Source organism: Panthera uncia, chromosome C2 (genome assembly GCF_023721935.1).
Source record: "Panthera uncia isolate 11264 chromosome C2, Puncia_PCG_1.0, whole genome shotgun sequence".
NCBI lineage: Eukaryota > Metazoa > Chordata > Mammalia > Carnivora > Felidae > Panthera > Panthera uncia.
The window spans coordinates 133,823,166-133,845,825 of NC_064810.1; the positions used below are offsets into that span (position 1 = coordinate 133,823,166).

General features: G+C 37.2%; 2 protein-coding genes across 3 annotated transcripts in view; one reads left to right on the top strand and one right to left on the bottom strand.

The window, feature by feature from the left end:
• RAB5A (RAB5A, member RAS oncogene family) overlaps positions 1 to 1,264 on the top strand; it is a 28,149-nt gene extending 26,885 nt beyond the window's left edge. Inside the window, exon 6 of the mRNA XM_049628872.1 lies at positions 1,005 to 1,264. Coding sequence (XP_049484829.1) covers positions 1,005 to 1,120 — 116 coding nt within the window. The 3' untranslated portion in view covers positions 1,121 to 1,264. The remainder of the gene's footprint in view (positions 1 to 1,004) is intronic.
• Positions 1,265 to 2,209: 945 nt separating this feature from the next.
• Positions 2,210 to 22,513, bottom strand: PP2D1 (protein phosphatase 2C like domain containing 1). 2 transcript variants are annotated; one of them, XM_049628866.1, is made up of 3 exons: positions 22,229 to 22,513; positions 14,799 to 15,862; positions 2,210 to 3,443 (listed from the first exon to the last, which is right to left on the bottom strand). In XM_049628866.1, the coding sequence occupies exons 1-3, from the start codon at positions 22,249 to 22,251 to the stop codon at positions 2,644 to 2,646; spliced, it is 1,887 nt and encodes a 628-aa protein (XP_049484823.1). In that variant the 5' UTR covers positions 22,252 to 22,513; the 3' UTR covers positions 2,210 to 2,643. The 2 variants fall into 2 exon arrangements, with proteins under 2 accessions (XP_049484823.1, XP_049484825.1); XM_049628868.1 differs by lacking the exon at positions 22,229 to 22,513 and adding an exon at positions 17,647 to 17,722.
• Positions 22,514 to 22,660: the final 147 nt, after the last annotated feature.

The window sequence follows — 22,660 nt, forward strand, 5'->3', positions numbered from 1 at the left end:
TAGGACATGTTTAACTTTTGTTTAACCTGAGCCAAGGCTAAGGTAAAGCTAGAACTCAGCCATAGTCATCCCTCTCCAAGGTTGATAGAGACCAATGTATCTAGTCACCTTTATAATCCATACTCTTAGAGTTAGTTAATATTTAGTGAACCCACATCAAGGATCTTGGGGATCTAAGCAGAGTGTATGTAACAGGTGAATTTTTAAATCAGAGAGATCCAGGCTCCAGAGAACAACCATTAGCTGTATGGAGTTTAGCAGAACTAAAACCCTGATTGCTGGTTGAGGGCTTCATCCAAATGTGGCAAGCCAAGATCACCTGACTCAAAATTGAGAGCAGCTTTTTGAGATAGAGCCTTCAGAATCGAGGCAACTCATAACTAGGCAGAGCTACTGGTGAATCGGATTAGGGTTCTTAATCAGACCTAAAAGAGGAAAGCGGTAGATGTTTGAAGGGTAAAGTCTGTGTAACCAGGAAGAAAACAGGAGATGTGACCTGCCAGAATTTGGGATGATAATTAGGTAGCCCAGTAAGAGAACAGGTTCTTACGGGATGATGGTGATGGTACTTGTTTATAATCCCAAATTGTTCCAGAAAAGTGTTTGTGGCAGTCTAGAGAATATTGGTATAAGCTAAGATTCTTTATAAACTTACTGGCTGGCCATCATTATTAACTTAGATTTTCTTAAACAATAGAAGTATTAATGATTATCAAATAAAGTATAACTTTTCTGGTATTATTAACTGAAAATATATAAAGGATTAAATATAGCTCTAGTAAATTAAGTTTTAATTATATGTGTGTAACTCCACTGACCTAAGGACTGACCAGTCCATAGTATTTGGTAGGTACTCAGTAAACATTTGAAAAGAATGAACATACTGCTGTGTGATTCTTTGGGTTAACCTAGCTGGAAAAAAAAAAAATATTTTAAGTAAGTAGGTGAAAGTAATTCTAATATGAATATTCTAATTGTGTGTATTTTGACAATTTGTCTCTCAGCTAAAAAGTTGCCAAAGAATGAACCACAGAATCCAGGAGCAAATTCTGCCAGAGGAAGAGGAGTAGACCTTACTGAACCCACGCAGCCAACCAGGAGTCAGTGTTGTAGTAACTAAACCTCCAGTTTGAACTTGCTGGAATACTCTTCTGCTTCCTCAATGTTAATGACAGTGGAATTGGAGCATTTAACCAGCCCAGTATGACTTCCAAAAAGAAGAGACTTATGATAGAGTCAAGTTTCTAATACAGAATTATTTTAAGTGTTTTGAACTTAATTTTTAATAACATGCATGTGACCCTCTGACTAATGTTTCAGAAGTAGAAAGGGGGGATGAGAGCTGTGTGTGTGTGCTTGTTTCCTTGGACGGTTAGGGGGAATCATTTCTCATCACCAGGGATAGAGACAAATGATGATGGAAACCCACAGTTAACCAGCCACTTCTATGAAAAAGATTTGGAACTTATTAATTTGGGCTTTTCAGAAAACATTGTTTTTTTAGAAGGAAATTCTAAGGATATTTATGCTTAGCTATGGTATTCAGGCAACTGGTAATTTCTCTTAGTATGCATACTTAAAATGTACATTCCACGTTTTAACAAATTAACCACAAGAAAACAGTGCCACATCTTTAGTGAAAGGGTGGAAAAAATGAACATTAGTGGCATCTAAATTACAGCTGTCCTGGTATTTTTAGTGGGGTAAAAAAAAGTCAAATATAATCTCTTGTTTTAGGAATATGAAAACTGATCTTAATGGATAGTGTTCCCTTCAAACATGTGAGCTCTTCAACAGAAATGAAACAAACCAGGTGTCTGTGATTTCTGTTCAATCACTGCTGGCCATTACATAGGTTTTGTTGTTTGGGGGCAGGGAGGGGGCTTTCGTTCCCTTTGGACGTAATATAGTCAATGCACTAACAATTATGTACATTCAAACTTGATTATTTTAAATTTGATCCTCAGCTGTACTGTAAATAGGGTACTGCACTGTAGTCTCCATATATGTTTATTACTTTTTCTGTAATATTTAAGAGTTGCTTAAAAGTATACAAAATGTACAGTTACTAAAACAGCTAATTTTACCTTTTCTCTCCCTTTGAAAGGAAGGGGCTCCAGTTGTTCCTACATGGCTAGAACCATAATAAACAACGTACCAGTAATTTGTAACATAAATATTGCCGTATGTTAGTAACAGTCTTGCAGCCTTGTTTTCCAAAGTTCATTTTATTTTGATCAGTTCAGTATATTGCACTAATTGTTTTAGGTATTTTCATTATATGAAATCTACCATGTGTCAGAGATGATTTAATCTATTTAAGTGTTGAACTGCTAGCAGAACTTGTACATCTACAGTAATTCAGAATTAGTAAGGAAGACAGTTCACCAGTGTTTAGTTTTCTATTGAGGTGCTCAGGTTGGAATAAAGTGGTATAAAAAGCAAGCACTGGTTTTTCTCTTTTTTTGACACGGAACAGTGAACATGTATAAATGGTATGATGTAACCTAAAATATGCTTTTATAGTTTCTTTAATACATTTGTAAAAATGATTTGCATGGTATTGATGTATGATCCTAATATCTGGGTCTTTGAAGAATTGTCTGTACGTTTTTATATTCTGGGTAATCGGAACTTTAACTGTCATGTCAAAAACTGATCCTCACTTCCACTGAGAAGTATTACCATGACTGTAATGTTGTCTCTGGAGCCAGCCACTAAAGCAGCGTTCACAAGTTCATGGCTAATATACTTGGCTGCACCTTCATAGAAATTTTTAGTGCATGATTCTTTTTCTTTTTCACTTGAATCTTTTGGCCCATCATTTGCACTGGTTGGTCCTTTGGTTTCTTTCTCACTGCAAAGATCGTGATTAGTCATTTCTGATGGAAATGTTTGTGCGTTTTGAGAATTAGAACATTTTGAATCAGATACATTTTCTTTTGAATTTGTAGTTGACACACATTTTGTAGATTCAGGTTTATACTGAAATAGTATATGGATATTACTTTCTGATTTAGTATTACTTGGTTCGTTGGTTGGGAAAAGCAGAGGCTCTTTGGATGGTAAAGATTTGTTTTGCTTGACAAAACAGGTTTCTTTATACACTTGAAACATTGTCATTGCCAGTGCAGTGACTTCCTTTGTATCCAGAACTTCCCAGAGTCCATGAGTAGCTAAAATAAGGAATTGGCATAAGTCATCTATAGGGACAGAGATAGTATGAGGTGCTGGAATAATGGATTTCTTCAGTTTGAGATTTCCATGAAACCCAAGTCCTCGTGTGGTTTTTATTTGCCCTTCTAGGAGCCCATGTGGTTCATTTGAACTAATCATCGCTCCATTCTGAAGTAACCTCCTTCTTTCGGTTATGTTTCGCGTAGTGTGTTCTTTGGTTATGCAAAAGCCTTTTCCATTTCTGCATAAGACTGCTTGTACATTACCTAGAAGATTATTTGAAAAATTAATCCTAAACTAATTGTATCAAAGTATGCTGTTGACTTTATTAATTCTGTGTTTCAGTGCATAAACAGAAAGCAAGAAATTTAAAAATGTTTTTTACATGTGTGAAGTAATGATATGACTGAACGATTTATGGCCATTAAGATCTGAAACTGGAAGGCCAGTTTATCCCTCATTTTTAAGCAACCTAGTGTTTAAAATACTGCACTTAATACTAAAATAACTAAAGCTACAGACAATAAAAATAACCATCAAGTTTTTTATTCAGCTTCTGAATATTTATTTTGAAGAGCCAACAGTTGAAATTTTTTATAACCGACATATATTCCACAGAGCAGACATTTTTTACATGTTCAGATAAATGCCTTCTTAATTAAAAACAGGCATTTTTTTTTGTTGTTTTTGGGTTGTTTTTTTTTTTTAAGAGTGGAGTTTGATCTTGAACATATTGTAGGTTTGGGTGACGTAAACAGAATACCACTGTTAATGTTGATATTACTAGTTACATGTTGTGTAGTTAAAAAGAAATTTAAGTCCATTAGCCCTAGTAAAGCAAAAATAATATGTATTGTTAATGTATTACATTGATAATAGTCAACATTAAATTAAACTCTTCGATTGAAAACTGACATCTTAAAAGTAGATCATAGTTTGTTCGTGGTTCAGATGAACCTGTGATGTGTGCTTCATTGAAATCTTAAAATCTAAACAATGCTCTGAACAGATTAAGGGAGGGTTGTATTACCAAAACTTTCTTTGGTTTATTAAAAAGATACACAAAGTTTGTTTTAATTTCTTAGAAAAATTATTTTCCCAAATTTTTAGGAATAGGATTATATATTCTAACATAGGCAATAGTTTTTCTTGATATGGAATCATTTATCATTTATGAAAGGTTATACTAATCTGAGATGGGGTTAATGTTTGGATTTTTTTTTTTTTTTTAATGTTTATTTTTGAAGGGGAGAGAGAGACAGAGTGTGAGTGGGGGAGGGGCAGAGAGAGGGAGACACAGAATCTGAAGCGGGCTCCAGGCTCTGAGCTGTCAGCACCGAGCCCAACGTGGGGCTTAAACTCAAACCAGGAGATCATGACCTGAGCTGAAGTGAGATGCTCAACTGACTGAGCCACCCAGGCGGCCCAATGATGTTTGAATATTATAGTACCTTTGAGAATTAAAATTCCTGAGATCATGCAGAATTTACATTAGAATATTCTGGTTTCAAGCATAACGCTATACCTGAAATCTGAATTTTGCTGCTACAGGGGTTCAATTCTAACCTCCCCATCTCGGGTTTTGAGGCAAAGAAATTGAGATTTCAGAAGACTAAAGTCTATACGACTAGTATGGTTGGACAGAAAGAGCCTAAGTTGGTGATGAAGCATTAGTGTCAGTGATAGGCTGAGCCCTATTGGCTCATTTGTGTAATGGGAATTCTAAAGATGATGTATGTGGAAAATGTTTTTAAAACCAGAGAATAGTAAGTGACAAAAACTACATTACCTCTTTTACATCTCTCTGGTTTGGTTATTAATACTTTGCATTGACTTGTCTTTTTTGCTAGTCATTCTAAACACTACAGAAGGTGAATCAGTAAAATAATCCTTGGCTTTTGCTAAATTGTAAATTATTTCTGTACCAGCAAAGCATGGAATAATAGTGAACATGTCACCTGGGTAAACTGAATTGTTGTATTCAGAAGACAGGATTCAATACCTCTTTTAAATTAGGAAATTTCTTTATGTGTGTACATATACATGTAAATCGCTCTGAAAACACAGAGGACATCATTTGGCTCAGAATGGTCAAATCCACTGACTTCCTAGATGATAATTTGCATGTGGCAGGCCAAAGCCCTTTTAGCAACAAGAAAAAATACTTTTCTCTGTTGCACGATTTGAAAAGAACTTAATACAGTAATTATGTTGCTACAACGGAAAGGTGGTAAACTGGTATTTTTATTTAAGTTGCCTTTGCAGAGGTTGGTAAGCACAGCCTTAAACTATTTGCCTTCCCCCACCCCCACCCCCAGTTGCTGTGTTTATTTTACTATTGTGAACATCCCTCTGGGTCAACATAATAGAACTTTCTAGAAGAAGGGATATTAAGTTCTGGCTGCACTTTTTGCTCTACAATTTACTTGCTGTCTGACTTTGAGTTAGCTGATAGTTTGCTCACCCTGATAAAAAGGGAAATAGTGCCTTCTGAATAACTTGTATCCTTACCTATGTGAATGGTTCATGAAGGAAAAAGTGAAGGGAGGGGGTACCCACTGTATCTCAGCTATTCATACATTACCCAGGAAGTAGAGGATACATAAGATTCAGGCCCTAGAAGAGTACCATTGGAGGAAATAAGAAAAATTATATGTGCAGAGTTCATTTATATCCTTTGCATAGGTTGCGTGTGCTGTCAGCTGTAAATGAGGTTGTTATAAGCAGTTTGGCTACATTAAGCTGAAAGCTAGGATAGACTAGTGAACAAAAAGGCCCCAGGAAGATGGGAAATTAGAAGATTTAAATAATACTGTATTGGGGCGCCTGGGTGGCTCAGCCGGTTAAGCGTCCGACTTCGGCTCAGGTCATTATCTTGCGGTTTGTGAGTTTGAGCCCCGCGTTGGGCTCTGTGCTGACAGCTCAGAGCCTGGAGCTTGCTTCCGATTCTGTGTCTCCCTCTCTCTCTGCCCCTTCCCTGTTCACGCTCTGTCTCAATAATAAATAAACGTTAAAAAAAATTTTTTTAATAATACTGTATGTCCAAGTGTGTGGAGAACTGAAAGGAACAGATTATGACGCTTTAAAAGGGAGGACAGATTGGCTTTAAAGAAAGGTTCTTGGAACATCTATTTGGAGGGAATGAGAATAACTAGGCAGTGGACTGATTTGAAAACCCACAAAAGTTTCTGTGAATCTGGGCATAAATAATTCAAATTCCTAGACAAAGTTACTAACTTCAGTAGTTTGGAGAGATTGTGCTGTTCAGAAAATGTTATCAGAAAAAAAGTGGAACAACAACAACAAAAAAAATGCAATCTGATTTAGAAAAAAAAATGTGGAACAGGGTTACTGGAAGAGGACATTAATTATATGGGGATTAGAAAAAGTACTTTGAGATGATACTCAAGCTTTTTCAAGATGGCATGTATATAGTCAGGCAAAGTGTACCCTTATGCAGGGAGCAATGGTGTAGCTGCCTCCTGCAATTGCTGGGTTATCTCCAACTTATGAAAATGAAGAGTATCCCTGTAAACATCAGAGTGACCTTAGAATCCCAAACAGGGAATTCTAGATGTGAATGAGCAAGATCAAGATACTTTTTCAGATAAAACCACTTACTATTGAAGATAACAGGAAAGTTTTAGAACTGGAGGGAAAAGGAGAAATTGTATATGGTGGAAGGAAAGGAAACATACTTAGGATGCAGGAGTGCCCAGGAAACAAATGTTGCCTTGGTTTGGAAGAAACAGAACACTTGGGAATCTGACACACTTGGGCTTTAATAAATTCCAACTTTGTGTTTGATCTTCATTTAGCCACTTTATTTCCCTGAGTTACAGTTTTCCACCTGCAATGTTATTTTTTGTCAAGGTTATTGTGGAGATTTAAGAAAGTAATTCAATAAGTAGAAACTTGATAAAGGTGGTTTTCCTTTGTGTTCCAAGAAGGGGAAACCAGAAGAGAGGCTATCCACAAAAGATAAAGACAAAACTATAAATGTTTCATTTCAGATCCATTTATAAAAAACTTTCAAGAAAATTTGGGATGCCTAGGTGGCTCAATCGGTTAAGTGTCCCACTCTTGGTTTAGGCTCGGGTCATGATTTCACATGATCTTCCCTGCTCTCTCTCAAGTTTATTTTGAGAGAGAGGTAGAGCGGGTGGAGGAGGGGCAGAGAGGCAGAGCAAGAAAGAATCCCAAACCGGCTGTGCACTGCCAGCACAGAGCCCAACGTGGGCTTAAACCCACGAAGGGTGAGATCATGACCTGAGCCAAAATCAAGAATCAGGCACTTAACCAAATGAGCCACTCATGTGCCCCTGGGGGGAAAAAAAAAGTTTTAAGAAAATTCTTATGAAGTAGATTTATAGGCTTAAGGAAGTAAAGAGCGATAACTTGGAGCTTGGGAAATGAATTATTGGAGAAAATTAGTGGAGAAAGAAGCAATTGAAAAGGAGCATGAACAAAGGTGAAATTGAAACATGAGTGAGGTATACCTAAAATGGAATCATAACAGAAATGCATATAAATGAGGTCAGGGAAACAACCTATATCCAGTTTGTCTACAGGACTTTCATTTTGCAGAAAAGGCTGAATTTGTATGCGTGGACACTAGGTTTACATCTTCCTACTGACAATTAGCATGAGAGTCTTGCTGATGTGGAGCTAGTTTTCATTGGTTATTCAAAAGATCCCTTTGTTCGTTTTGTAGGATGTATGAGCATGAAACTCATGTTCACCGTTGTACATCTGGAGCCTAACAACACTTTACACGTCAGCCTCAACTATCTGTCAAGTAATTGTTGAATCTATTTTCAGAATCAGGTTTGTATCACCACCAACATACCCCAAGAAAGGGAGAGGGAGGAAGAGGCACGTAAAAGGTCAGTGTTATTTAAGAATATGGTTTCTTCCCTGCGTAAAATAAGGTGATTCTGAAATTGAATTAGGTTTTACAGAAAAAGGATAGGGCTGGAAATAATTACCAGAAACTACTTTTGTTTCCTAAGTGACCCAGTTTTCTGTCCCATGAGCTTATTGTAGATCCAGAGACCAATCATAGCTTTACCAAATACTTTCCTATTATTCACAATTCCTTAATTGTTGGACACCTCAAGCCCCAGTCCTTTTCTTCTCAAGGTTACCAAGTGATTCCTTTAATCCTCACAGCCTCTTGAGGTAAGGGTAATCACATATTAATACGTAAGAAGAATGAACCTCACCAGTTATATTAAGGTTGCATCACTAGTACAAAAGTAGTTTCTGGGGCCTCATTAAAAGGAATTTTAAGAACAAATATTTATAATCTAGACATAAAGATATTGGAATCGATACACTAAGTCACTACTTTACCAATGCCCATTTACCATTCCAGAAATCCTAGGGCCCTTAAGTATAGTCTTGAGAAATATACTCTGCCTGTGCTCTATAAATGGAGCAACAAACCCTAGATGACAGTGCAACTATTTATAATACGATTTACTATTTTAAGCCTACTCTTTTAAAAAAAATTTTTTTTTTAATGTTTATTTTTGAGACAGAGAAAGACAGAGCATGAACGGGGGAGGGGCAGAGAGAGAGGGAGACACAGAATCGGAAGCAGGCTCCAGGCTCTGAGCCATCAGCCCAGAGCCCGACACGGGGCTCGAACTCAGGGACCGTGAGATCATGACCTGAGCTGAAGTCGGACGCTTAACCGGCTGAGCCACCCAGGCGCCCCTTTAAGCCTACTCTTAAGACCTACTGCTCAGGAAAAAAAGATCCAAATATTACTGTTCATTGACAATGCAGCTGATCAAGTCACCCAAGAGCTCTGGTGATGTGCAAAAAGAGTAATGTTGTCTTCATGCCTGCTAACACAACATCCATTCTGCAGCCCATGGATCAAGGAGTCATTTTGACTTTCAAGTTGTAACTTCAGAAAGAGTTTTATGAAGTTATGGCCAGCATAGATAATTATTCCTCTGATAGATCTGGGCAAAGAAAATTGAAATCTTCTGAACATTCATGATTCATGGGAAGAGGTCAACATATCGACATCAACAGGAGTTTAGAAGCAGATTCCAGCACTCATGGATGACTTTGAGGGGTTCAAGACCAGTGGAGGAAGTCAGTGTAGATGTGGTGGAAATTCAAGAGAACTAGAATGACAAGTGGAGCCTGAAGCTGTGACTGAATGGCTGTAATCTCATGATAAAACCAACAGATGAGGACTTGCTTCTTAGGGATGAGCAAAGAAAGTGGTTTCCTGAAATGGAATCTATTCCTGGTAAAGAAGATACCGTGCAGATCATTGAAATGACAACAAAGAATTTAGAATATCACAGGCACTCAAGTTGATAAAGCAGCAGAAGGGTTTGAGACGATTGACTTCAATTTTGCAAGAAGTTCTTCTGTTAGTAAAATACTATCAAACAGCATTACAAACTACAGAGAAATAGTTCATGAAAGGAAGAGTCAATCGATGTGGCAAACTTTATTGTTGTCTTATTTTAAGAAATTGTCACAGTCTCCGCAGCCTTTAGCGACCACCACCCTGATCAGCCTTCAACAAGGAGGCAACGCCCACCACCAGCAAAAAGATTACATTATTAAAACCTCAGATGATACTATTTTTTAGCAACGAAGTATTTTTAATTAAGATATGCACTGTGGCTTTTTAGCCATAACACTATTAGTAGACTACAGTATAGTGTGATCATCACATATGGACACTGGGAAACAAACAAAAATTCTTTTCTCTCTCTTTGTCACAATATTTTCTTTATTGTGGTGGTCTGGAACCAAACCCAAAATGCCTCCTAGATATGCTTGTATAAAAATAGACAAGTTTAAAAAATAGATATTTTATACATATAAACAAACTCATATATATGTCATATATATATATATCATATATATGTCATATATATACCATATATATACCATATATATACCATATATATATATATCATATATATGTCATATATATACCATATATATACCATATATATATCACATATATACCATATATATCATATATCATATCATATATATATATATCATATATATCACATATATATATCATATACATAGGGAATAAGATTCTTACACCTTATATATGATATATATATATATATAGTCTGGGAAGGAAGAAATAAAAGTATGCTGTTGTAAGAATCTTATTCCATATGTAAAATGATGTAATATTTGAAGGTAGACTGTGAGAAACTAAAGATGTATACTGTAAACTTCTTAAAAAAAAATTTTTTTTAACGTTTATTTATTTTTGAGACAGAGACAGAGCATGAACAGGGGAGGGGCAAAGAGAGGGAGACACAGAATCTGAAACGGGCTCCAGGCTCTGAGCTGTCAGCACAGAGCCCGACGCGGGGCTTGAACTCATGGACAATGAGATCATGACCTGAGCCGAAGTCGGACGCTTAACCGACTGAGCCATCCAGGCGCCCCATGTATACTGTAAACTTCTAAAATAACAAAGAGTTATAGCTAACTACCCAACAAAGAAGATAGATAGGAATAAAGAAATCAATTCAAAGGAAAGTAGTAAAAGAGATAACAGTATACAACTGTATATCCACACAGAAAGGAGGGAAGTTGGACCCCTCATCATGATCAAAATGGATCATAGACGTGAATGTAAGAGATAAAACTATAAATCTCTTAGAACAAAACACTGGTGTAAGTTCCTGCAGCCTTGAATTAGGCAATGGTCTCAGATTTGACACCAAAAGTACAAGCATCAAAACAACAAAGTTGATAAATTGGATTTTATCAAAATTCAGATGTTTTTGCTTCAGAACACAAGAAAGAGAAGAAACCCATGTAATTAAAATATTTCCTGATCATATTATCTGATTCTGTGTACAGAATACTAAAAAACCTTGCAACTCAATAGACAAGTAACCCAATTAAAAAAAAATGGACAAAAGATTTGAGTAGACATTTCTCAGAGGAAGATAGTGAAATGATTAATAATCACATAAAGAGGTAGTCAATAGTCAACATAGTCAACAAAGAAAAGTGCAAATCAGTACCACTTCATGCCCACTAAGATGGCTAGAATCAGAAAGACAGCACTGGGAAAATGTGTAAATATTAGAGCCCTCAGACATCCATGGCAGGATAGTGAAATGGTGTGGCCACTCTGGAAAATGGTGTGGCAGTTCCTCTAATGGTTAACTGTCGACTTATCTTACAACCCAGCAATTCCACTCCTGGGTATGTACCCAAGCAAGTGAAAACATGTCCACACACAAACTTATCCACAAGGTTCATGCCCACATTATTCATAACGGCCAAAAATTGGAAACAATGCAAATGTTTTTCAACTGATAAATGGATAAACAACATGTGGCACAACTGTACGGTGAAATATTATGCAGCAACCGAAAGGAAAGAAGTGCCGATGCAGGTTACAACATGGGTGAACCTTCAACACATGCAAAGTGAAAGTAGGTAGTCACAAAAGAACACAAGTCATATGATTACGTTTCTATGAAGTACCCATAAGAGGGAACTGTATGGAGACAGAATGTAGATCAGTGGATTTTTGGACCTGGAGAAATGTCAGGTTAGGGAGCTGATTGCTAAAGCGTACTGAGCTTCTTTGTAAGAAGACAAAAATTTTCAAAAATTGAATATGGTGATGGTTGCACATATCTGTAAATGTAATGTACTAAAAACCACAGAACTGTACACGGGTGAATTGTATGCTTTGTGAATTACATCTCAATAAAGCTATTAAAAATAAAAGCACTGGGGAAAATTAAGGGCTCATTCTGTTTATAAGGAACTAGTGTGGTTAATTAGAAATGTAAAACTTGTGGTTTATTTGATGTTAGGGAAAATGTGTAATTATGTATTCTGTGTAAATACATTTGTTAGTGTTTTAATTCTGTGAGGACTAATTGAAGTAAAATACGAGAGCACCAAGAGAAATTATAAAATGCACTCTAAATGAGATGTGCTAAGAATAAAAACTCAAGAATGTTGGTTTGGAAGTGTCTGTTTCCACATGCACACATTCAACATTTATTCAGTGGCTTCAGTATTGCACTCATGTTTCATTATAAAGCGAGTTTTTTTTTTTCTTTTGTTTAATTTCAGAGTTGTGATGGCACTGGTATTTTACAAACTTCAAATAAGAAAAAAAAAAAAATGCCCTTGCTATAATTAGAGGTCTTGTATCATAAAATACAAAACATGCTCTTGGTGAATTTCTGTGAACATTTTTTTGTAACCCATTTAAATTGCTTTCTTCCAGGAGCACTCTTTTGTCATTAATCACAACCTCCTTTTCACAAGCTGGATTTTTTCCCCTACCTATTTGTTTTTATTAAAATGAAGGATGCCTAAATGAAAACAGTTTAACATAATTATGTAGCCTGGAGATTAGATCCAACAAAAGTCTGACCTGGAGATTAGAACCAGCCAAACGGCAGTGATTCTGGAAGTAGTAAATCATAGTAAATTAGACATTTAATGATAGTGTCTAGTTATTCACTATCTCATAATTCTTCCTTTAATTTTACAAGAACCTTAATGTGTAATGACATTTTCTAATGGAGGTCCCAAGTCCAAGAATATGGGTCAGTTCCCAGATTGATCTGAAATCTGAAAACTGTCTGTGTATGAAGTAGACCTGCTCTGCAGTCATCTGGAACCTCAGCATAAAGCCTGAGAAATGATGAAAATTCTGAGGGAACTAACTGGCATTGCACTTGGCATTGCTTAATGGGAGTTACTCATCTTGGGCTCAGAACCAGAGCTAGAGCAGAAACAGTTTGACTTCCAGGGACCTTGACATTATAGTGGTCTTCGTGATTGTCTGGTTTTTGTTCAGAGCCATGTTGATCACAATGTCCCACTCTCTGAGGGCCAGCCTCCTCAAGCTTTGGAAGCAATCGCCTTTAGATGCAGTATGACATAGCAGGGTTAATTTCCAGCTCCAATTCCTGTTACCTCTGAGACCTTGAACAAATCATCTCACCTCTCCCAGTTTCTGTTTTCTCACCTAGAAAACTGGGGTAGGGGCACCTGGGTGGCTCAGTCGGTTAAGCATCCAACTTCAGCTCAGGTCATGATTTCATGGTTTATGAGTTTGAGCCCTGCATCAGGCTCTGTGCTGACAGCTCAGAGCCTGAAGCCTACTTCGGATTCTGTATCTCCCTCTCTCTGCCCCTCTCCCACTCGTGCTCTTTCTCTCTCTCAAAAATAAAATAAACATTTTAAAAAATAGAAAATTGAGGTAACAACAGATACTAGGGCAGGGGTATGGATAGTTTAAGGGTCCACACTTGCAGCAAGTAATAAGTCCCAGAGATCTAATGCACAATATAGGGAATATAGAGAACAATACTGTATGATAGTCGTCAAAGTTGCTAAGACTAGAACTTAATTGTTTCAACCACTAAAAAAGAAATGGTAATTATGTAACATGATAGAGGTGCTAATTGTCACCTGAACAGCAATCATATTATAATATATAAATGTATCATATTAACATACTTTAAACTTGCACAAGGTCATATGTCAAATACATTTAAAAAAATAATACTTAGAATATATCTTTAGATATCAGGGTTCTTGTAAAACTAAATGAGAAATTAGGCTATCTTCAATATTCAATAAGTGAATGCAATTATTAATAATAACTCTATCCAACTCTTAAAAAGTGAGAACAAACTGAGGGTTGATGGGGGGTGGGAGGGAGGGGAAAGTGGGTGATGGGCCTTGAGGAGGGCACCTGTTGGGATGAGCACTGGGTGTTGTATGGAAACCAATTTGACAATAAATTTCATATTAAAAATAATAATAATAATAACTCTATCCAGGGGCACCTGACTGGCTCAGTTGGTAGCCCATGCGATTCTTGATCTCGGAGTCATGAGTTCGAGCCCTGCACTGAGGGTAGGGTTTACTTAAAAAAACAATAACAACAACAAATAACTCTGTTCATGAAAGGGGTAGTGGAAACCTAATTAAGCATCTCATGGAACTCAGCTTAACTTTTCTAAAACTGTTTAACCTATGTGCTTTCCATTTTGGCAAGCTCCTAAGCTAGAACTTTAACACTTAAAGTGAAAAGAATTGTTTCTTGAAATAAAATTCTCTTTTGGAGAAGAGAACATATGCCTATAAAATTGAGGCATAAAGTATTATTTCTCTAAAATCAAATTGATGCTAGTTGACCGATAAGCACATATGACCTATTGCAATTGTGTTATCAGAATAACCAGTTCAGACTGTAACAATCCTCAAAGAACTTTCCATTCTCCTGGAAAAGGGAAGTATGGGAAATGTTTTTTGTTTCATTCAGATCTAAGCAAATGTGCTTTTCCTTTATCAACAGCTGTATTGCTACCCCATTTAGGAAATTTAACATTTTGGTCACATCATTATGTATATGTTCCTCCAAAATTACAACTGTTTTTGTGCCTGCAATATGCATTTAATCTGTGGTTATTGATCTTTTCTTAAATTAGCCAATGGAATTTCTAGGCATTAATAATTCGCTACGTCATAGGTCACTAAGTATTTCTGGAAGCAAGAGAAGTTTTGCTGCCAGGAATAAAAAATAAATGTAAGGTATAGTGTGCACAACTCAATGTACATACCAGTGTTTGCAATATGCAATACTCCAGAAATTATCTGTGGCATCATCTGGGAAGGGAAACTCTCGGCCACACTAACACGCTTATGGATTCTCCTCTCAGCATAGGGATTTTTAATGTTGCCTTCCAGTATACAAGTAACTGCAGAACAGCCACTCCATCGAACCCTGGATACTTCTTTCCTTCCAAGACGTAAAAGCCTGTCCATTCTCCAAAATGCTTTTGCAAAGGCTTTGTGTATGTTCTCATACTCACATTTCAATGTTTTTGTCTTTTTCCTTATGGAGGAGAAAAGTTCTTCTATAGCTATGTATTCTTCTCTAAACACTGTGTGAAAGGATTCGATTATGTTTTGCTCTTCAGGGGTCATTTGGTAGGAAGGATCGAATCTGGAAAGTTGATGGAGAAGTAAAACTGGGAGTTCAACTGATGTCAGCTCTGCTGCTGAGACACCATGATGTCCATCAAACAAACCAAAGAAACACACATTGTGTTTATTGCCAAAATTGTTCACTACAGTGAATTTATCATTCATGTCAGCTCTCCATGTAGAATTTCTATCTTCACAAATGGCGACACCTTTAATCAATAGATGACAGATAGTTTGAGGATGTGTGGAACTCCTATGAATGCTGTCAACAATCTTATAGTATGCTGGTATTTGTTTCTTCCAAAGTAGCTCAAAAGCATTGTTAATGCTCTGTAGGATTTTTTCAGTGAATCTAGATGATGACAATAGTTTAGCGATTATGAGCTGTCTCTGAATGGCAATCACTGAGGGCCCTGGTTTCTTTCCACCCATCCACTGAAACCCCAGGGTGGCCCAAGCCACATGTTGCTTTTTATGGAGGAAAATTTCACGTACGTCAATTTCGTGCTTGCATGTGGAACAGGGAAATGTTATCATGTGATCACCGACCTGTTGCTTATCATACTCTTCAGAGTCTCTGGATGGTCTGCCCTTTTTCTTCCTCTTAAAATACCTTCTTCTCAATGAAAGTGGTATTTCCTGGTCTGAATTAAATGTCGACTTTCTCACATTCCATTCCCTTGATTTCCAAAACACTCTGCAAACAGGATAAAAGATATTTACGCGCTAGGAATGACACAGAAAGTCTTGTCAGGCAGACCTTTATCTTTGCGATTTGCTTTAGTTCCTCACAGTTTTGTGTGGGCCTACCGCTGAATATTCTGATGCATCTTTCTGTCATTCCCAAAAGACCACAAAAGTAGGACTCAAAAAATTGGTGACTGAACTGTGTGTGCCTGAATAAAATTAGGCAAAGTCTCTACAAAGTCAACTAGAAATCTAAGAACAAATACTCCGAGAAATCAACACAAGATTGTATCCCAGCCATTTGAAGGTATATGCTGAGACCTAGGTATTTGATTTAAAATTGGGCATGATTATTTTTTTTTAAGTTGATTTATTTACTTCGAGAGAGAGAGCATGGGGGAGGGGCAGAGAGACAGGGAGAGAGAGAGAATCCAAGCAGGCTCCATGCTGTCAGCAGAGAGCCCGACTGGGGTCTCCATCTCACGAACCGTAAGATCATGACCTGAGCTGAAATCAAGAGTCAGACCTTAACTGGCTGAGCCACCCAGGTGCCACGAGCATGAATATTTTTGTACTCCATTTTATCTTGCTGAAAATATTGTTTTGTTCTACTTAAAGAATTTGCAACAAAATGCATAGGAGATGCCCAAACCAAGCAGACTAATAAAAAGAACTATAGGACAGAATTTTTTAGGACTACGTGGGAAAGGGGTGTAGGCTGAGGAAAGGAAAGAAAAGCTGTGGAGCTGAACGATAAATATCTGGACAGCAGGCATCCTTTCTTATACTACTTCCCAGAAGTATCTAGAACAGTACTCAGCACATAGGGCAATTTTTATCCACATGAGCACAATTCATGAAGCCCAGGGAAATGTTGGAGATCTGAAAAAACTTCTTTAGTTAAAGAATATTTTAAAACCTGAAAAATCAAAGTTAGTAGCTTTAAATGTTTATGACATGCGACATCCCGTTAACTTCAACTCAAGTCATATAATTGTATGTGATGTGAGTACGTTTAATATAGTAGATGCACCTACAATAATATGCATAGTAACAGGTATTCAAGAATGCTGACAGTTGTCAAAATAAGAAATGAGCCCATTTAGTACTAATGACAAAATAATAATATGTTCTACATAAAAACAATGCATAATCATTTTTAAGTTCATGACAGAAAGATACAAACTAGAAATGAAAGCGTGTTCTGCTTGTCTCCCCAGCCCCACCCCTAACTCCCAAATCCCAGGCTCAGTTAACCGCCTGTTATCTATCTTTCCAAATATGTGTGTATGTATGTGTGTGTATATCATTAAATATATAATGATATGATATATTAATGTTAACATTAATTACATAAATATATTTACATATATAATATAAATATGTCATCTTTTCTAAAATGTAAGTAGGGTCACATTTTGCATGCCATCCCAGAATCTGCCATTATCACTCAATACTAAGTCATGGCCTCATATTGAAAGTTGGAATATGGAGAGGCAAAACAATCTACTGTAAACAATGTAGACTCTGGATTGAAAGAAAATCTGTCTTGGGACGCCTGGGTGGCTCAGTCGGTTAAGCGTCCGACTTTGGCTCAGGTCATGATCTCACGGTCCGTGAGTTCGAGCCCCGCGTTGGGCTCTGTGCTGACAGCTCGAAGCCTGGAGCCTGCTTCAGGTTCTGTGTCTCCCTCTCTCTCTGACCCTCCCCCGTTCATGCTCTGTCTCTCTCTGTCTCAAAAATAAACATTAAAAAAAATTTTTTTTTAAAAAAAGAAAATTTGTCTTCACTTACAAACTATATGGCCTTAGTCAAGTTATTGAGCTTCTCTGACCATCTGCTTTCTTTCTGTAAATGAACAGGATTATTTTTAGCATCAAATGAGATCAGTGGAGAAGCAATTGGCAATAGGGGACACTCAGAAAGTGCCTGCTCCTTCTACCCTAAGCAAAAAGAACACTGAGAACCATACCAAATGACAACATATGACATAAAGACGTGAAATTGCAATGCTTAGGGGGAAATGTATTCTATATAAAACTAATTTAAGGGAAAAAATTAGTAACTCAATGGGAGAGGATTTTTTTTAAGTAATCTTTATACCCAATATGACACTTGAACTTACAACCTCGAGATGAACAGTCACGTGATGTACTGACTGAGCCAAACAGGCGCCCAGGGAGAGGATGTTGTTAATAGCAGAAACTGAATCTGAATGTTTCAGAATTCCTTGATGTGTATTTATTAATATGTTGTGGTAAGTCGTATATATCATTGCTTGGCTACAGTTATGTTAGTTTAACAAATAATAATAAAAATAAACTGGACATACAAGATAGAACACAGTTTATGGGCACTTGGCTGGCTAAATTGGGGGAGTATTTGACTCTTGATCTTGGGGTCATGAGTTCAAGCCCCATGTTGGGTGTAGGGATTACTTAAATAAATAAAAACATTAAAAAAAATAGAGCCTAATTTTGAGAAATGTATGTAAATGAGAAATGAATGCATAAGTAAAATAATACGATAGCTCTAGAAAATAGGCAAATATCTTTAAGATTCTTCCCAGTAGAATTTTTATTCTATATGCTATGCAAAAATCTTATTTCTAGGAAGGAAAATTTTCTATGATAAATGATAAATAAGATGGTGTACTATGTGATAGGCAAGGGGTTTTAGTAACTTTCATATATGCTTTGCACATGGTAATATGAAAAATTAAAGAAACAAGCAGAGCTCTGAAAAGTTTGAAACGTTTTGCTGCTTTCCTTATTTGTATTTAATTCCCTGAAGGGCACAACTGTATAGTAAAATTTTATTTACAAATTTGCCCTTCATAAATGTTTCTAGAACTATTAGCATATTAGTAGACCCTCCTAGCTTTGCCTCAACAACAAATTTCTGTGGTTTTTTAACAAAAAAATTTAAAAATACACAAAAATAGAAGAGTATAATGAGCCCCCATATAAACATCGCCAGCTTCAACCATTACCAACACTTTTTCATTCTTGTTTCATCTTTGTCTTCAACCATTTTATTTTTTAGTTTCATTTTAGGTATTTGTATTGGAATATTTTACCTTTTTAATGTTTATTTATTTGTTTATTATATATATATATTTTTTAAGTTTATTTTTATTTATTTTGACCGAAAGATAGAGAGCAAGTGGGGGAGGGGCAGAGAGAGAATCCCAAGCACAGAGAGAGAATCTGACAGCACAGAGCCAGATGCGGGGCTTGAACTCAAGAACTGTGAGATCATGACCTGAGCTGAAATCAAGGGTCAGATGCTTAACCGACTGAGCCACTCATGTGCCCCAGTGTCTATTTATTTTTAAGAGAGAGAGAGACAGAGCACAAGTGGGGGGAGGGTCAGAGAGAGAGGGAGACACAGAATCTGAAGCAGGCTCCAGGCTCTGAGCTGTCAGCACCGAGTCCAATGCAGGGCTCAAACCCATGCACCATGACATCTTGACCTGAGCCAAAGTCGGAAGCTTAACCAATGAGCCACCCAGGCACCCGTCTATTAGAATATTTTAGAGCAAATCCCAAAATTATATAAATTTCACTGGTAAATACTTTAATCTCATCAAAAAATTTGGCCAGCATCCAATCACTTCTTCAATACCTACAACAGGCCAACTAGTGTGCATGGTGCTGAAGATGCAGAGACAAAAAAGGCTTGAAGCTTCCAGGGGAGGAGTTCACAGTGCCACTCATACCTTCATACAAAGAATTAAGCAGGTCAGATGAAGCCCAGGACAGTACCCAACCAGGGACCTAACCCCTCATCTGGCTAAGAATGGCATCATGACATCTGAGAAGCTGACCTAGAAAAACTCACAGGTGAGAGATATCAACAAGGTCCAAGGTCCAAGGCAAATCCAAGGGAATGACCAGTTAGCAGGAAGGAGGAAGAGGACCCACCAAAGGAAACAGGATGTAAAAGCAAAGAAGTAGGTGGAGAAAATGAGTACAAGAAAACGTTGGTTTGAGAGCATAATTCATTCCAGAAACATGCAGGTAATCCAAAGCACGTGTATATCAAAGCAAATTTCAAGAACCTTTGGCTCAGTTGTGATCATGTGACGTTCGGCGTCACGTCCCACTCATATTGCAAGACATCGTTCGTTTATCAAGTTAAAATTGGGTAGAAATGTTTGCTCCTCTTGTGGAACACTTGCAGAACAAGTCATTCACAATCCAAGGTTATACTGTACTGGCAAAGCTATTAAGCTCTTCTGGCCAAAATGTAGAGCCAAGATTTTTAATTGCTATTATTTGGTAATGTTCATGTAAAGGGTATAGTTTTTCTGAGGCTTAATGAACTGTTGGGACAATATATAAGGCACCCTATGACTGTGATTTGACAAAGAGTCAATCCTTTACACCAGAAGTTTATTTTTCTGTATATAGGCACTAGCCTGATACAGTTCTCTCTCACCTCTCACTTGGAGTCATTCTTAGAATGTAATGTGTCATTCAGTTTTCAACAAATACTTGAGTGTCTGAAATATGCTAAGTACTGTTTTATTTGCTGGAATACAGCAGTGAAGAAAACAGGCATGGTCTGTGATGAAGCTTATACTGACACAAAGGCAGACAATAAATAAAGGAAGCATGTAAACATATATTCCCAGATAGGGGTAAGTACTAACATGAAAAATACAGCAGAATAAGAGCATAGAGAGGGATTGAAGCCCTCCTTTGTAAAAGGTAGTCAGAATAATATATCATTTGCCCCTGTACATAGTCTAACAGGACGCCAAGATTTCATTTGATAACTAAGAGAGTGGAGGAAAAAGAATACTGCAGATAAAACTGTTCATTGACTTACAGATGGCCAACAGACACATGAAAAGATGCTCAACATCACTCATCATGGAAATGCATATCAAAACCACAGTGAGATACCACCTCACACCTGTCAGAATGGCTAAAATCAACAGAACAAGAAACAAGTGTTGGTGAGGATGTGGAGAAATAGGAACTCTTGTGCACTGTTGGTGGGAATGCAAACTGGTGCGGCCTCGGTGGAAAACAGTGTGGAACTTCCTCAAAAAATTAGAACTACCCTATGGTCCAGTAATCATACTACTGGGTATTTTACCCAAAGAATACAAAAACACTAATTCGAAGGGATACATGCACCCCTATGGTTTTTGCAGCATTATTTACAATAGCCAAATTATGAAAGCAGCCCAATACCCATCAATAGATGAGTGGATAAAGAAGAGGTGATATTATTCAGCCATAAAAAAAAAAAAAAGAATGAAATCTTGCTATTTGCATCAACATCGATGGATCTAAAGGGTATTATGCTAAATCAAATAAGTCAGTCAGAGAAAGACAAATACCATATGATTTCACTCATGGAATTTAAGAAATGAAACAAATGAGAGGCACCTGGATGTTTCAGTCAGTTGAGCATCCGACTCTTGATCTCAACTTAGGTCTTGATTGCAGGGTCGTGAGTACAAGCTCCACGTTGGGCTATGCACTGGGTGTAAAGACTACTTAAAAAAAAAAAAACTAACAAAGGAAAAAAAAGACAAACCAAAAAACAGACTCTTAACTATAGAGAACAAACTGATGGTTACTAAAGGGGAGGTGAGTGGAGGGATGGGTGAAACAGGTGAAGGGGATTAAGAGTACATTTATCTGAGTGTGGTTTTGATTTGTATTTCCCTGATGAGGAGCAACATTGGGCATCTTTTCATGTGCCTGTTGGCCATCTGCATGTCTTCTTTAGAGAAGTGTCTATTCATGTTTTCTGCCCATTTCTTCACTAGATTATTTGTTTTTTCAGGTGTGGAGTTTGGTGAGTTCTTTATAGATTTTGGATACTAGCCCTTTGTCTGATAGGTCATTTGCAAATATCTTCTCACATTCTGTTGGTTGCCTTTTAATTTTGTTGATTGTTTCCTTTGCAGTGCAGAAGCTTAGACAGATACCATATGTTTTCCCTCTTATGTGGATCCTGAGAAACTTAACAGAAGACCATGGTGGGGTGGGGGGAAGGAAAAAAAAAAAGGTTAGAGAGGGAGGGAGCCAAAACATAAGAGACTCTTAAAAACTGAGAACAAACTGAGGGTTGATGGGTGGTGGGAGGGTGGGGAGGGTGTGTGAGGAGTATTGAGGAGGGCACCTGTTGGGATGAGCACTGGGTGTTGTATGGAAACCAATTTGACAATAAATTTCATATTTAAAAAAAAGAGTACATTTATCATGATGAACACTGAGTAATATGTAGAATTATTGAATCACTATCTTGTACATCTAAAACGAATATCACACTGTACGTTAATTACACTGGAATTTTTAAAAAAATGTTAGTTGACTACATTTGTTGTCCACTAGAAATGAAAAAGATTTACCTGAAAGCACTATTGATTTCCATACTTATTTGGAATTGTTACCTCCCTTTGCTCTCTCTTTACTGCCTTTCCCCAGCCTCTGTTCCTCCAGATTGGATAATGATGTTGACAGCAGTAGTGGAGGTGGTTGAGACGGTGGGAGCAATGGTGGTGGTGTGGGGGCAGTGGTGGGGGTTCCACGGATGTGATACTACACCTCTCTGTGTGGGATGTTTATTACATCACCTGGAACCTCAGTCAGAACTCTCTTTATGATGCTGAAGGACTTTGAAGCAGGAGGGTCACAAACAGTATTAACAAACTTGTCTTTGAAGTTTCTGAAAAGAAGAATCATTCATTAAACATACTGTCTTGTGCCTCCATAAGAGGATTAAAAAATAAGAGGAATAACTGTCAAGTAAGTTTTTGTCTTACAAGTCATGAGACTTTCAA

Excerpts from the sequence above, each read along its gene's own strand:
- PP2D1 (XM_049628866.1), bottom strand. The coding sequence starts at position 22,251 with ATGGAAATCAATAGTGCTTTCAG. Across the intron at positions 15,863-22,228 it reads GAAATCAATAGTGCTTTCAG|AGTGTTTTGGAAATCAAGGG; the intron begins GTAAATCTTTTT and ends TCCTGTTTGCAG. Across the intron at positions 3,444-14,798 it reads ATTGCATATTGCAAACACTG|GTAATGTACAAGCAGTCTTA; the intron begins GTATGTACATTG and ends ATAATCTTCTAG.